The 14898-nt window shown below is 40.8% G+C and overlaps 1 protein-coding gene across 1 annotated transcript in view; it reads right to left on the reverse strand.

Moving 5' to 3' along the window:
• TTN (titin) overlaps positions 1-14898 on the reverse strand; it is a 242047-nt gene that overhangs the window by 13056 nt on the left and 214093 nt on the right. Inside the window, exons 153-174 of the mRNA XM_062004522.1 lie at positions 14468-14764; positions 13777-14364; positions 13378-13680; positions 12931-13227; positions 11193-11480; positions 10772-11071; positions 10376-10678; positions 9928-10233; positions 8050-9816; positions 7658-7954; positions 6836-7123; positions 6445-6744; positions 4294-6360; positions 3877-4179; positions 3491-3796; positions 3107-3397; positions 2692-2991; positions 2283-2588; positions 1727-2032; positions 1331-1612; positions 460-1053; positions 71-358 (exon numbers count right to left, since the gene is read on the reverse strand). Of these exons, the coding sequence (XP_061860506.1) occupies positions 71-358; positions 460-1053; positions 1331-1612; positions 1727-2032; positions 2283-2588; positions 2692-2991; positions 3107-3397; positions 3491-3796; positions 3877-4179; positions 4294-6360; positions 6445-6744; positions 6836-7123; positions 7658-7954; positions 8050-9816; positions 9928-10233; positions 10376-10678; positions 10772-11071; positions 11193-11480; positions 12931-13227; positions 13378-13680; positions 13777-14364; positions 14468-14764 (10377 nt within the window). The remainder of the gene's footprint in view (positions 1-70; positions 359-459; positions 1054-1330; positions 1613-1726; positions 2033-2282; positions 2589-2691; positions 2992-3106; positions 3398-3490; positions 3797-3876; positions 4180-4293; positions 6361-6444; positions 6745-6835; positions 7124-7657; positions 7955-8049; positions 9817-9927; positions 10234-10375; positions 10679-10771; positions 11072-11192; positions 11481-12930; positions 13228-13377; positions 13681-13776; positions 14365-14467; positions 14765-14898) is intronic.

The following is a 14898-nucleotide window of genomic DNA, read 5'->3' on the forward strand; positions in this document are numbered from 1 at the left end:
AACCATGCTGCTGATGTAACAAAGTTCAGATGGATAATGATCATTGACAATTGTTTTCATAAATCCTTACCAAGGATTATAACCTTTAGTGTATCAGTAACTGTTCCAGTAGTATTCTTCAGCTCAAGTGTATACTCTCCAGTGTCATGTATGGTGGTCTCACGCACAGTTAATTTAGTCATTTTGGCAACAGTCTCAATTTTGATGCGTTCTGATTCTTTTAGTTTAGAACCAGCAAAGAACCAAGATGCAGCTGGAGGTGGTCGTCCTTCAATTGGAATAGCTAACTCAATGGGCTTGCCAGCAGGTACGTGAATTGTCTTCTGAGGTATTCCAGCAAAGTCAATTGTTGGTAGAACTAAGAAAAGCAAATAATTTTGGTTTTAGATATTGATTTTATAAATAGCACATTCATTAGGTGCAAGCTTCACCCTGTTATTTCTAACAATAGATGCCCACCTTTTTGGTCTTGTACTGTCACTGCTGTGACAATCTCCCGTGGTTCTGACATGCCCTTCTGATTCTGTGCTCTGACTCTGAACAGGTACTGTTCACCTTCATTGAGAGAGATAATTGTATGCTCATAGACAGTAGGCTTAAGTGTCGCTACCTTCAACCATCTTTCTGTCCCAGCTTTGCTGGCCTCAATTACATAGCCAGTCAATCTGCTGCCACCATCATGTGGTGGTTTCTCCCACGCAAGGGTAACAGTTGATTTAGTGATGTCAATCACTTCAAGTTTTTGTGGTACCATGGGGACATCAGATACTAGTACTGCATCAGATGTTTCACAAGGTTCACCAATGCCATAAATATTTTCTGGCAGTACTCTGAAATAATACAAAGCTCCTTCTAGAAGTCCAGTAACTCTATAAAACGTCTTGCTGCATTTGGTAGTGACAGTCTTGTAAGCTCTCATTGAAGCTTCACGTTTCTCAATTATATAATTGTTGACTGGGGCTCCGCCGTCAATGGTTGGAATATCCCAAGTAAGTGTCACAGAATCTTTTGATACTTCCTTAATTCTCACTGCAGCTGGTGGACCAGGTGTATCTAAAACAAAACAAAACATTTTTTTTTTTTTGTCCTTTTGGATCTTTTATAGTGAATGGTTTCTTCTGCATAAAACAAACAAACCCAACAGTGCTGGGATTTGATTTATAAACTAGCACAGATTTACAAACTGTATTTTCATTTGGATTACATTGTTTCTCTGTCTTCCCAAACAATCTCATGATATTCAAATTTTGGAAATGAATGACTTTCTTATTCCTAAGCAATGTGCACTATGAGTGATGTAATGCCCATATAAAATTGTAGCAATACTTACCATACACTTTTACAGAAATAGTTGCAGATTTTTTTCCTGATTGATTTTCAGCCTCAATGATGTATTTTCCGGCATCATACCGATTAACTTTATCCACAATAAGCAGAGTGTAGCTGTCTGTAGTGTCAATAATAGCTCGACTTACAAGGTCAATTCCCTGCTTACTCCATGTGATTACAGGGGCAGGTCGACCAGATACAGAGACCATTAGACGCAGTGAGCCACCAGCTCTGACTGTAACTGTCTTCTTCAGATCATCAGCAAGCTCAAGCTCAGGTATTTCTGATGAAGGGTATAAGAAACATGGAATTAATTAACTTTTTATTAGTTCTTTTTTATTAGTTCTAAAGGAAAATAAAATTAGTTCTTAAAATATACATTACATTTTCAAATTACCTATTCTTTCCACGGGTTCTATTTCTGCTGATGATTCACTAAATTCACTCATACCATTCACATTTGTAGCAGCAACTCTGAATTGGTATTTCTGGGTTGTCTTAAGACCAGTCACAGTGAACTCGGCGTTCCTCAGAGTGGCAGTTGTATGTGGGCGATACCACTGTTCAGTACCTTCTTCTTTCATTTCAAGAACATAGCCTAAGATGTCAGCACCGCCATCATACATGGGCTTTGACCATGCTAAACTTATGCTGTGCTTAGTAGTGTCCACAACTCTTGGAGCTGAAGGTGATGCAGGAGTATCTTTGAAAAAGAAGAAAATGCATTTCACATTGATGCAGAAAACATTTTACAGGTAAAACTGATTTGTAAATGGCTAATGCCAGGACATGCATTTAAAATGAACTGTAAGTGCTTTTAAGTTTATTCTAATACTAGCTAGGTCAGTGAGATCACATGTGGTTTGAGATATCTTAGTTGAAGTATCTGTGTGGGTTTATGCTTCATTGTTATAAGTAAATATTAACCTATGTTTTAAAATGTGATAACTTACATGATGGTTCTTTACACAACATGTATTGTGAAGCTTCACTAGGTTCACTGTTTCCAGCAGCATTCACTGCAGTGACACGGAACTGGTACTGGCTGCCTTCCATGAGACCAGTGACTTTCAGTCTGGTATCATAAACAGTATAATCTCTGTTCACTCGTGTCCATCGCAGACTTTTCCTTTCACGTTTGTCCACAAGATAGTCCTTAATCTCACTGCCACCATCTGATTCTGGTTTGGTCCACTGAATAATGACATGTTCCTTGCCGATGCTCACTTCTTCAGGAGCACCAGGCTGTGATGGGATAGCTGGGGTTTTTTTTAAAAAAAAAGAAAAAAAAAAGAAAAATTTGTTTATCTATGAGAAATATTCCACAAATAGTGATGCAGAGTGGGAGGTAGTAACACTCACTGAAAGCGTTCCTGGCAACCACAGGTTCTGTTTCAAGTGGAACACCTGGTCCATACTTGTTGACAGCTCTCACACGGAAGATGTATTCATTGTTTTTAATAAGTTTTGTTACCACATAGGATAAAGTCTGGCATTCAGCCTCAACAATAACCCAGTGAAGTCTGCTGGTTTCACGCCGTTCTACAATATAGTGAGTGATTTGTGCACCTCCATCTTCCTCAGGAATGTTCCATGCCAGAGTACATTTCTCTTCTGTTACTCTGCTAACTGTGATTTTGCCTGCGCACGGACCTGGTGAATCTGGGTAGAGATGAAAGTACATACTGTTGTTAGCAGCTAAGTGAAAGCGTCTCACTTCAAAAGAATGTGAGTTTTTTATTATCTTAAGTGTGAATATTAATCATGGGATACATACCAAGCACTTTGACAAGGACAGAAATCTGTTTCATTCCACTGGCATTTTTAACTGTTAGAGTATATTTCCCACTATCACTTCTGTCACAGAACTTGATAATTGCAATGGCTCGTTTGCTGGTATATTGCAGAGATATCTTTTCACATAGATCCAATTCCCTGTCACCTTTGGACCAGAAGACTTTTGGTTCGGGTTTCCCACCAACAGCCGCATCGAGAACAAGATCTGATCCAGCCCTAATGGTCACAACTTCTCCCTGCAGTCTGGCATCAAGTTCAGCCTTTGGTGGTGCTGTCATAGAGAAGAAGAGATTGAAAATAAATTACTCAACAATACTTAAAACAGAAAGTTATGATTTAATTGTTCCAAGTTATTATTTCTTACAGTATTCATCTTTGCAAATGACAGCACCAGTCGATTCAGATCCTTTGCTAATCACACCAGCAGCATTCTTTGCTAGTACACGGAATTCGTATGCTTCATCTTCACTAAGAGCTGTCACGGTAAAAAAGTTTTCTGACACAATGGTATAATTGCATTTCAGCCAGCGTCCATCACCAGATTCGCTGTATGGTTTGCGCTCTATAATATATCCAATAATTTTGCTTCCACCATCATAAAGAGGTGGTGACCAGCTCAGCGACACTGTAGATCTGGTGACATCTGTTACTTCTGGTCTTCCTGGTGGATCTGGTGGAATAAAACAGAAAAATGAGAAATGCAATTCTGTTTTAGCTTAAATAACAACAGAAGTCTAAAGTAATACTTACCAACTGGATTTTGAGCCACTACAGGTCTAGAAGCCTCACTAGCTTTGCTAACACCTGCAGCATTTAGAGCATAGGTTCTGAATTGATATTCTAAGCCTTCCACCAATCCCGTGACTTTGTAGTTGCATTCACAGCATGGCACTTTGTTCTCCTTCACCCAAAGGATGGTGTTGCGCTCCTTTTTTTCCACCCAATATCCAATGACTTTGCTGCCACCATCATGATACGGTTCCTCCCAGCGAATGGCCATGGCACTTGCAGACACAGAATAGACTTCTGGCCTTGAAGGTGGGCTTGGTGGGACTAAACACACATACACACACACACACACATGCGAAAGATGGGGTGGAACATGTTAGTTTTTACAAATACTGCAGTCAGAGGAAACTAACACATTTTGAAAAGTGTTTGACTTACCAAATGGATGCTCAGCAACTATTGTTTTTGATTCAAGGGGTTTGCTGACACCAAATCTGTTTTCTGAGCTTATTCGGAAACTGTACTCCTGATATTTTGTGAGATGAGTGACTTTGATCTGTGTACGTTTCACACTGGAATTTACCAACTGCCATGCTGTTGTGCCAGATTCACGTTTCTCAACAATATAGTTAGTAATGTCACTGCCACCATCATCTTCAGGTTCTTTCCAGGTCAACACACAGGATTCAGAAGAGACAGATGATATTTCAATTGGGCCAGTGACAGGACCTGGCCTTCCTATGACTACTACTGTCACAGTAAATGTTTTCACACCAGCAGTGTTTTCAAGTGTGAGGTAGTATTTACCAGAGTCACCTCTCATACTGTCCTTTACTGTCAATGTGGTTCTGTCTTTTGTTATCTTGATGGTCACTCTCTCAGTTTCCTTCAGCCTCATCTCCTCAAGTTTCCATGTCACTTTTGGAGCTGGGCGCCCACTGATTGGTATATCAATAGTAAATGTGCTTCCAGCCTTGCATGTTATGAGCTGTCTGCTTATTTCACTGAGATCTGCTGTTGGTTCAATCTGTGGCTCCTTAATGATAACAGAAGAGAAAGCTTCTCTCGGCTGACTGTAACCAGCATCATTCTTTGCCTTGACCCGGAACTCATATTCAGTGTTCTCCACAAGGCCTTCAACAGTGAAAGTAAGTTGTTTAGTTTGTCCAGCTTCAAGCCAGGAGTCAGATCCTTTTTGTTTCATTTCAAGAAGGTATCCAGTAACACGGCTACCACCATCATGATCAGGTTTAAGCCAAGCTAAAATTACAGAAGATTTGGTCGTATCAACAATATCTAGCCTTTTAGGTGGAGCAGGTTCTTCTGTGGCTACCACTGGTTCTGTTAATTCACAGGGTTCACCTACACCATATTCATTTTCTGCGGACACTCGGTAGTAATATGGCACACCTTCTGCCAGGTCAGTGACCTTAAAGATTTGTCGAGTGCATTTTGAGCTCACCACTTGCCAGCTACGACGGCTTGCTTCCCGTTTTTCCACAATGTAGTGATGGATACGTGAACCTCCATCCAGAACAGGAGCATCCCACATTAATGTAATAGATCCTCGAGTCACATCTTTAAATGTAATAGGACCTGGTGGACCAGGTGTGTCCAAAACCTTGACAGTAAATGTAATAGACTTACTTCCACTGTTGTTTTCCACAGTAAAGACATACTTGCCAGCATCATTTCTGTTGCATTCTTCCACAGTCAATGTGCTGAATGAATCGGTTGTTTGAATATCAGCACGCAAGCTAAGATTAGCATCTGCTTTGGACCACACTGCAGTGGGAACAGGTCTTCCAGAGAAGGCAATAAACAGACGAATGCTTGCACCAGCTCTTACAATATGAGTCTGTTTGAAATTTGCATCAATATCAATTTCAGGTGCAGAAAGCCTGTCTACGGTTTGTACTGAAGCAGCCACTTCACAACTTTCTCCTTTGCCAGCACCATTGACAGCACTGACTCTGAATTTATAGTGTTCTCCTGCCTCCAAATCAACGACAGTATACTTAGTAGCCAGAACAGTCTCTGCATTGACTTTCTGCCACGCTTCGAGATCAGCTTTGCACATCTCAATTATGTACCCAATTATTTCCATGCCTCCATCAAAAACTGGCTTCGTCCACTCTAAGCTTACACTAGTCTTTGATGTATCTGTCACCTTTACGATATTAGGAGCACTTGGTGGGCTGACTGGCTCCCTACATTTAATCAACTTTGAAACATCACTTGGAGGTCCAACTCCTGCAGCATTTTCAGCCATGACATGGAATTCATATTCATTGCCTTCAATAAGGCCAGTTACTCTGTGTCTGTTCTCGATAATGGGCCTCTTACTGGATACTTTAACCCAGCGCATGCTCTTCTTTTCTCTCCTCTCTAGAATATATTCATTTATTTCACTTCCACCATCTGATTTTGGTCTTGCCCATGTGAGTGTGATGCTGTCTCCTGTTACATGGGTAGGCTCTGGTATTCCTGGTGCTTCAGGGAGAGCTAAAAAAAAAAGAAAAATTCCATTAGAAAGGCAAGATGGTAACTCCACAGTTTTTTTTTCTATTGAATCATGCGGAAACTTACTGTAAGGTATTTGTGCGGTAACTGGATCAGACTCCAGGGGCCTGCCAACTCCAAATTTGTTGACTGCAGAGACGCGGAACTGGTACTCATTGCCCTTAATTAATTTCAGTGCAGTGTAGCTGCAGGCTTCACATTTATCTTCAACTAATGCCCAAGCAATCCTGCTGGTTTCACGTTTTTCAATTATGTAGTGGGAAATGGAAGCACAACCATCATTAGCTGGAGGCTCCCACCATAATGTGACTTTTTCTCCAGTAATGTTTGTGAATCGTATTGGTCCACCAACTTTTCCTGGTGTGTCTGCAATTTTAAAGGATTGGAATTATAATTTGCTGGGACTTGGAATAAAGACTATTGTAAAAGAGCATGCTTAAAGTGTTTGGTGAAGTACCTTGTACTCTGAAGGTAATATCTTCTCGTTTACTGCCTGATGCATTCTTGGCTTCTACTGTATACACTCCACGATGATCCCGGGTAGCATCTCTAATGAAGATTGTACTATATCCAATTGCTGTAGTTATTTCTATATTCGTTATTTTATCAATCTCCTTACCATCCTTAAACCACATCACTTTAGGTACTGGACGTCCTTTGATCAGAGCTTTAACTCTAATGCTCTCTCCAGCTTTAACAGTAACGCCTTCAAAGTGCTCAGCGCCAAATTCAATTGTTGGAGCAACTGAAAAAGGAAAATATTTCAATTCCCATATAGCTACATATTTTTTTCTGACACTCTTTATAATGTATTAATTATAAAAGGTGATTGTATATAGAATTCTATCACTTAGAAAATTATGTTCTCTAAATATCAGTTATTATATGAACTATAAACGGATTTTTCCTGTAAGCACACAGTGCATGATATTAACACTAGGTGAAACACAATATGCCCAGCTCTTTGAAGCATGTTTTCCTTTCTAAATTATTTAGTGCATCAGAATATTACAGTTACTTGTTTCTTTCCAACTTTATGCTGCTACTTATCCAACTCAAATGTATAGTGCCATGCCTTTCAGCAATTGATTACATAAGTCTGCCAGATTTGGGTCTTTAATTTAGACTCTCCCACCTTGGAGTACAAACAGAAATGCTGACTGACAGGACGTCAGTCACACATTCTTCTCCTCTTAGCCTTCCATTTCCCATCAGTACAGTCAGAAGCTCTAGCTCGCAGCAGTACTCAAATACAGCATATTCAGAAAAAAATTCTTACCATTTTCATCTCTGGTCATGATATATCCAGAAGACTGTGAAGGTGGGCTGATTGTACCAACGGCATTTCTTGCAAGCACTCTGAATTCATATCGGTCACCTGAGCTGAGTCCTGTAACTGTGTATTGGCATTCACTGACATCAGTAAAGTTACATCTGAGCCAGCGGTCTTCACTTCCTTGTCGTTTCTCAATGCTGTAAGCCACAATTTTACTGCCTCCATCACGCAGTGGGGGGGTCCATTTAAGGGTGACTGTTTCCCTCGTGACATCAATGTAATCAGGAGTACCAGGTGGATCTGAAAGGAAAAGAATTAAAATTTATTTTTATTACTGTGCACCATAGTCTACAAGATGAAAATTTTCCTGGATGACTGATGGATCATTCACTCACCCACTGGAGAGACTGCCAAAGTAAACTTGCTTGGCTCGCTAGCTCGGCTTAGACCTGCGGTATTTTCAGCATATACTTGGAACTGGTAATCCAGGCCCTCAAGCAGTCCAGTAATCCTGTATTCTCTGTTAGATATTAGTGCAACATTAACTTTCTGCCACAGAATACTGTTTCTTTCCTTCTTTTCAACGTGGTATCCAGTAATCTCTGAACCACCATCATAAACGGGAGCATCCCAAGATATGGTCATTCCATCAGCAGTTATATTGTATACAACAGGCTTGCCTGGGGCACCTGGTGGTCTAAACTGATGCTTTGCCACAACATCTGCTGAGACAAGAGGTGAGCTCACTCCATATCGGTTTTCTGCACGAACTCTAAACTGGTATTCAGTGTCTTTAACTAGGTTTGGTACTTTGAAAGTGGTTCTTGCAGCACTCGAACATACCAGCTTCCAATTCATTTGTGAAGTTTCTCTCTTCTCAATACTGTAGCCAGTAATTTCTCCTCCTCCATCATCTTCAGGAGCTTCCCACGACAAAACTACACTATCTGCTTTGATTTCATCTAGTCTTAAAGGTCCTTTTGGCTTAGATGGAGGACCAAGAGTGATGACAGTGATTGTGAATGTTTTTCTGCTGGCTGCATTCTCAAGAATTAAAGTGTATTTGCCACCATGCTCCTTTTTCACATTCTTGATGCTTAAGCTTATCTTGTTTTCAGTTTTCTTGAAACGAAGATGTTCAGTTTCTTTAAGAGGGAGGTTGTCCTTTAGCCAGCTCATTGATGGCTTAGGTTTACCTTTATAGGGCAGTTCAATGTGCAGGTTATGTCCAATTCTTACTGCAATTTGACCTCCAGGAATATCAGAAAGGTCGGCTTCAGGAGTTATTGTGTATTCTTTCACTGTAATGGGCCCAAGAGTAACACCGTCACTCATGCCTTTTTCGTTTTTAGCAAAGACTCTGAATTCCATGACAGAAAGCTCTTTAAGTTTTTCAACTTCAAATTCACAGCTCTTGCTTGTGCCTGCATATGCCCATTCTTTTTCATCCTTCAGTTTCTTTTCAATAACATAGTCTGATATAATGCTACCACCATCATAGTCAGGTTTGCTCCACTGCAATTTAACAGAAGTCTTTGTAGAATCTTTCATGGCTAGGTCTTTCACAGGTCCAGGTACGTCTGCAGCTTTCACTGGTTCAGATGTCTCACAAGGTTCACCCAGTCCAATTTCATTTTCAGCAAGAACACGGAAGAAGAATGCAGTTTTCTCTGACAGATTAGTTAGCTTAAAGGTGGTGTTAGAACACTTTGTTGTTACAGTTGACCAGGCCCTCTTTGTTGCATCTCTTTTTTCAACAACGTAATTTGTTATTTCAGAACCACCATTAATGAGAGGTGGCTCCCATACCAGTGTAACTGTGCCACGAGAAACGTGCTTAAGCTGCAGCTTCTGGCAGGCAGACGGTGTGTCAAGTACTTTTACATTCACGAATGATGATTTTGCTTCTCCAACTCCATTTTCAATTGTAAGAACATATTTTCCTGTATCATTTCGGGTAACCTGAGGAATAGTAAGTAGTGTAGATGATTCTGTATTCTGGATGATGTATCTTTCATCAGTCCCAAGATTCTTGTCACCCTTTCGCCATGTGACTGTTGGAGGAGGTCTTCCTTTGAAGGGAATCATTGCTTGCACATCTTCACCTGCTTTAGCAACAATAGAAGTCCGGAGAGCAACATCCAAATCAATCTCTGGTGCCACTGTGGAAATAAGTGAAAATTAATAATGTATACTTAGAATGTAAAATAAGAAATGCTTGGGGAAAAAAAGGGAATCGCAGAAAAATGATAAAGCACTGAAAAGTACGGTACCAAGAATATCTTTAGCTTGAACGGGTTCCATCATTTCAATTGGCTCTCCTTTTCCAGCACTATTTATAGCAGATATGCGGAAGTAATAATTAACACTTGGCTGAAGGTGGGATACAACATACTCAGTTGTTCTCACTTCTCCCGTAGTACTAACTACAGTCCATTCTTGTTCTTCACCTTCCCTTTTCTCCACCACATAGCTGGTAATTGGACTTCCTCCATCATAAGCAGGCTTAATCCAGCCAAGAGTGACAGATGTCTTGGTCGTATCTACAACTTTCAGCTTTGTTGGTGAGCCCGGTTTATCTGTAAGTGATATTTTATGGGGGGAAAATATTAGAATCCATAATTACAATTAATCCTTCAGTTACATTGCTGCAATCCCATCCTAATTGCTCATTGTCCATTAATTTCTAACCAGTTAGAAATACTAAATGTTTTATCTTACCAACAGGATCTGCAGCTTTGTAGAAGTCAGAAGCTTCAGAGAATGGGCCTTGTCCAGCTGCATTGACAGCACAAACACGGAAATGATATTCGCTGTTTTCAGTTAGACCTGTTACTTTCTGTCTGGTGTCTCGAATGGTTTCTTTTGTAACCTTGAACCAACTCAGACTCTTCTTGTCACGCTTCTCAAGAAAATATCCTGATATTTCACTGCCTCCATCAACAGTGGGCCTATTCCAGACAACGGTCATAGAATTCTTGGTTATCATTGTGACTTCAGGAACACTAGGTGGTCCAGGTGCAACTGAGTAAAAAAAATAGTGTCAGTAGATCAATACTGTTCACAAATAATACACAAGATTATTCAGTTGCGTGAGTTATTTTATGTGTTTCTTACCAAATGAATTTTTGGCTATAATGGGTTCAGACTCCAGTGATTCACCAATTCCAAACTTGTTCACACCACGAACACGGAACAGATATTCATTTCCTTTGATTATTTTTGTTGTAGTTATGATACACCCCTCCAGTTTTTCAGAAATTAAAGACCATACAACCCGACTTGTCTCCCGCTTTTCAACAACATAGTGTGTTACAGGTGCACCACCATCATCTTCTGGTGGGTCCCACATTATTGTAATCTTTTCAGCAGTGACATTCTTAAACTGTATAGGTCCACATGGGGGTCCAGGCTTGTCTGTGGAAGGCAGAAGAAAGAGGATGTTAAGTATTATTATTACTGAGTTATCATTACTTATTATTAGGTATTATTACTGAATTACTCTTTAGTAGTATAATACAGCCATCTCAAGACATACCAAGTATCTGTAGTCTGACATGGGCTGATGCTGAACCCATGGCATTCTTCAATTTTAATTCATAGGTGCCACTGTTGAGTCGAGTTGCATCCTTAATGAGTATAGAAGCAAATTCTGTTGTGTTTTCAATAGACATTAGTGCACTGGTTTGTACCTCATTGCCATTTTTGAACCATTCAATTGTGGGTATAGGCTTGCCTGAGATGCCTAGTTTTAGTTTAACTGGAGTTCCTGCTTTATATTTCACCACTTCTGTATATTCTGGTGGTACATCAATTTCAGGGGCACCTTAAGAAAATATAAGAATAAGTTAAAAATATACTTATTTTGAGCTTGTATTTGATAAAACAAAAAATAACAGTACTTTATTTAAGCTAATAGTACATTTTTAAAGTACGGATCAAAGTAAAGATAGCATGTATAACTAAAATCATAAATCTAGAACAAGTCAGAACTAATCCTATCAAGAAAAAGTGACCACATGTGTACATATAGCCACTTCAGCCATGGGCCACGGGCAGACTTCCATTGCTCAAAGGAAAAAGTTACCGTATGTGACAGGTTTGTGTGGAGCTGCTTATGCTTGGTAACAGAGTGAGGGGGCTGCAATACTGTCTCCATAAACAATTCCTGAAACTTCCTGCAGCTCTGAGGTTGGACTCACCTAGAGGCCAGCCAGGTCAATCTGGTGCCTCTGTCATCACTATTTAAGAATGGAAATTTGTAGTGCATGGGAGGAGGTGGAAGAGCGGGACAAGATGGAGGTGACCATGCAGACCCCGCAGTCAGAGGAGGAAGGGAGGAGGGACAGCACTGGAACAGAAACTCCCTTGCAGCCCACAGCAAGAGTACAGGCTGTGCCTCTATGACCCATGGAGGGCAATGGCAGGACTAAAAATTGCCAGCAGCTCTGGGAAGACCCTGTAGAGGGGAAGAGTGTTGGAGACCCTGTGCTAGAGGGGGTGAGTGTTTTGGACCCCGACTTAAGGACAAGCAGAGAGGAGCTGCAGCCTTTGGGATGAACGCAGACTGGCATGTGCAGGGCTGCCTGGCCTTTGAGGGACCCTGTGCTGGAGCAGAGAGGACTGGTAAGGAACCTCTCCACCTTGAGGAGAGACAAAGGGCAGGAGCAATTGGGAAAAGGGTGACTGAAACCCCCATTCCCTGCCCCCCTGAGCAGTTCAGGATGGGAGGAAGACACCGGGATCAGGGCTACTGAGCCTGGGAAGAGGGGAAGGGTGGGGGGAAGGGAATCTTAAAGGGGTTGATTGTACTTTTCATCGTTACCCTACTTGGTATTGGTTTTGGTTGAGTATTTCTGTTCATTATGTTTTTGATTGGTGCTGGATTAAATTAAATTTCCTTTTCTTTGCAAAGTCAAGTAGTCTTGTCTGTTTTGCCTGAGACAGGATAATTGAGCCCTCCCTGTCCTTAGGGTGTTCCAAAGGCTCTGATAATTTTCTTTCCCCTGTCCTGTTCAGAGGGAAAGGAGTGAATGAGTGGCTGATTGTGGTCCTTTGTTCCTGGATGGGCCTAAACTGGGACACCGTAAGACTTTAAAACTGCAGATACAGCCAAAAATGATCATTATAATCATGCCCAAACTTTCAAGCTTATTGAATCAATTACTGTAAACTAGCCTTCCATACCTAAAAGACCATGATTCTACAAAACACTGCTACCTTTAAGCTTCTTAGTACCACAAAATGGTGCTGTTATATTGCTGCAAAATACTTACCATATGTATCAACACAAGTGATAGGACCCACAACATCTGAGGGATTACTAATGGAACCAACAGCATTCTTAGCAAAGACCCGGAATTCATACTGGGAATTCTGTGTCAGACCAGATACTGTGAACTGAGTCTCAATAACATTGGTGAAGCTAGCTTTTGTCCATCTGCCATCTGGAAGATCACGTTTTTCTACAATGTATCCAGTAATCTTGCTGCCACCGTCAAATGCTGGCTTCTGCCATGACAGTGTGATAGAGGTCTTGGAAATATCTGAGACACGAACATTTCTTGGTGGTTCTGCAATAGGAAACACATGAGTATTGCTAATGAATAACAGCTGCTTTGGATATTGGCTTACTGTACAGGACAGAATATCACAGGGGTAGAAAACCAAAAAAAGGCACTTCTTAAATGTTTGAGCTTCTTTATTTCCTAATGAATACATACCACAAGCATCAATTGCAAGGACTGGATCTGAAGGATGACTTGCTTTTCCAATGCCAGCTGCATTTTCTGCATAAACTCTAAATTCATAGATAAGGCCAGCGCTGATGGTGGTGACTTTGAAGTGAGTTGTGCGAATGAGGGTCTTGTTAGCCTTCTGCCATAGTATGCTATTCCTGTCTTTCATTTCCAGGTGGTATCCAATGACTGCACTGCCACCATTAGTGACTGGCTCGTGCCATCCAACAGTGATACTCTCTCGTGTAACATTCATGACCCGTGGTGTGGAAGGTGGGCCAGGGGTAGCTGATGATATCAAAAGCAGTGATTGTTAACAAAACTGTACTTTCAACATCAGAGCATTAAAACATTGCCCTGTAGTGAGAGAAGGTTATTACTTACTGTAAGGAAGCTTGACAACCACACACTGTGAGTCTATGTGATCGCTGATGCCAAAGCGGTTCTCAGCTTTGATGCGGAATTGGTATTCTTCTCCTGTTGTGAGCTTCATAACTTTGATAACAGTTCTAGCAACAGTCGCAGACACTTCAGACCAAGCAGCAGTACTTGTTTCCCTTTTCAGTACAATATAGTTGGTGACCTGACTTCCACCATCATAGGCTGGTGGCTGCCATCTGAGTGTTACACTCTCTTCAGTGATATCACTAAGAACTACAGGGCCAACAGGAGGACCTGGTCTATCCAGCACAACAATATTGACAAATGATTTTGTGGTGCCACTTGAGTTAGCGGCAGTAATGTCATATCTGCCAGAGTCAGCCGCCACACTTTCTTTAAGGTTAATGATGAGACTTTCTGCAGTGGTTTCTGTGTGAAATCTCATGGTAGGTTTCAATGGAACACCGTCTCTGGACAATGTCACCTTCGGCACTGGTTTTCCAGAAACTGGAATTTCAACTTTCAGATTTGATCCTGCTCGAACATATACAGTGTTATGAGGGAAGCCCTTCATGTCAATCTCAGGAGATTCTGAAAAATAAAACATTTTCAAACCATTAGAAAATATTCTCTATTTTAAAATAGGAATCCAATTTAATACCTATCAACTTTTGCCTCATGTCAGCAAGCATACCTAATTGTTCTTTAACTGTAACTGGGAGCAGTAGTTCCTTAGGATCACTTAAACCAGCTTGGTTTTCTGCAGACACCCTGAAGAAATAGTCAACATTCTCCTTAAGACCACGGACAACATGATGAGTTGTCTTTACAACTGCACACTTAACCCATTTTTGCTGTCCTTTCTCAAGAGCTTCAATGAGGTAGCTCACAATTCTACTTCCACCATCATGTTCTGGTTTTAGCCATGAAAGAGAGACACTGTCCTTGGTGACATTTGTTACTCCAAGTTTTTCTGGTGGGCTGGGTTTTTCTGAAAAAAGAAAGAGTGCAACAGGATAAACAACAGAGCAAGTACTTACTTTTTATATTATGCCATATTATATTATGCCATCTGGATTGAGAAAATGGGAAAAAGGTTTTATATGAATTTATCTATTAGAAACT

Source organism: Colius striatus, chromosome 11, assembly GCF_028858725.1.
Source record: "Colius striatus isolate bColStr4 chromosome 11, bColStr4.1.hap1, whole genome shotgun sequence".
Lineage (NCBI taxonomy): Eukaryota > Metazoa > Chordata > Aves > Coliiformes > Coliidae > Colius > Colius striatus.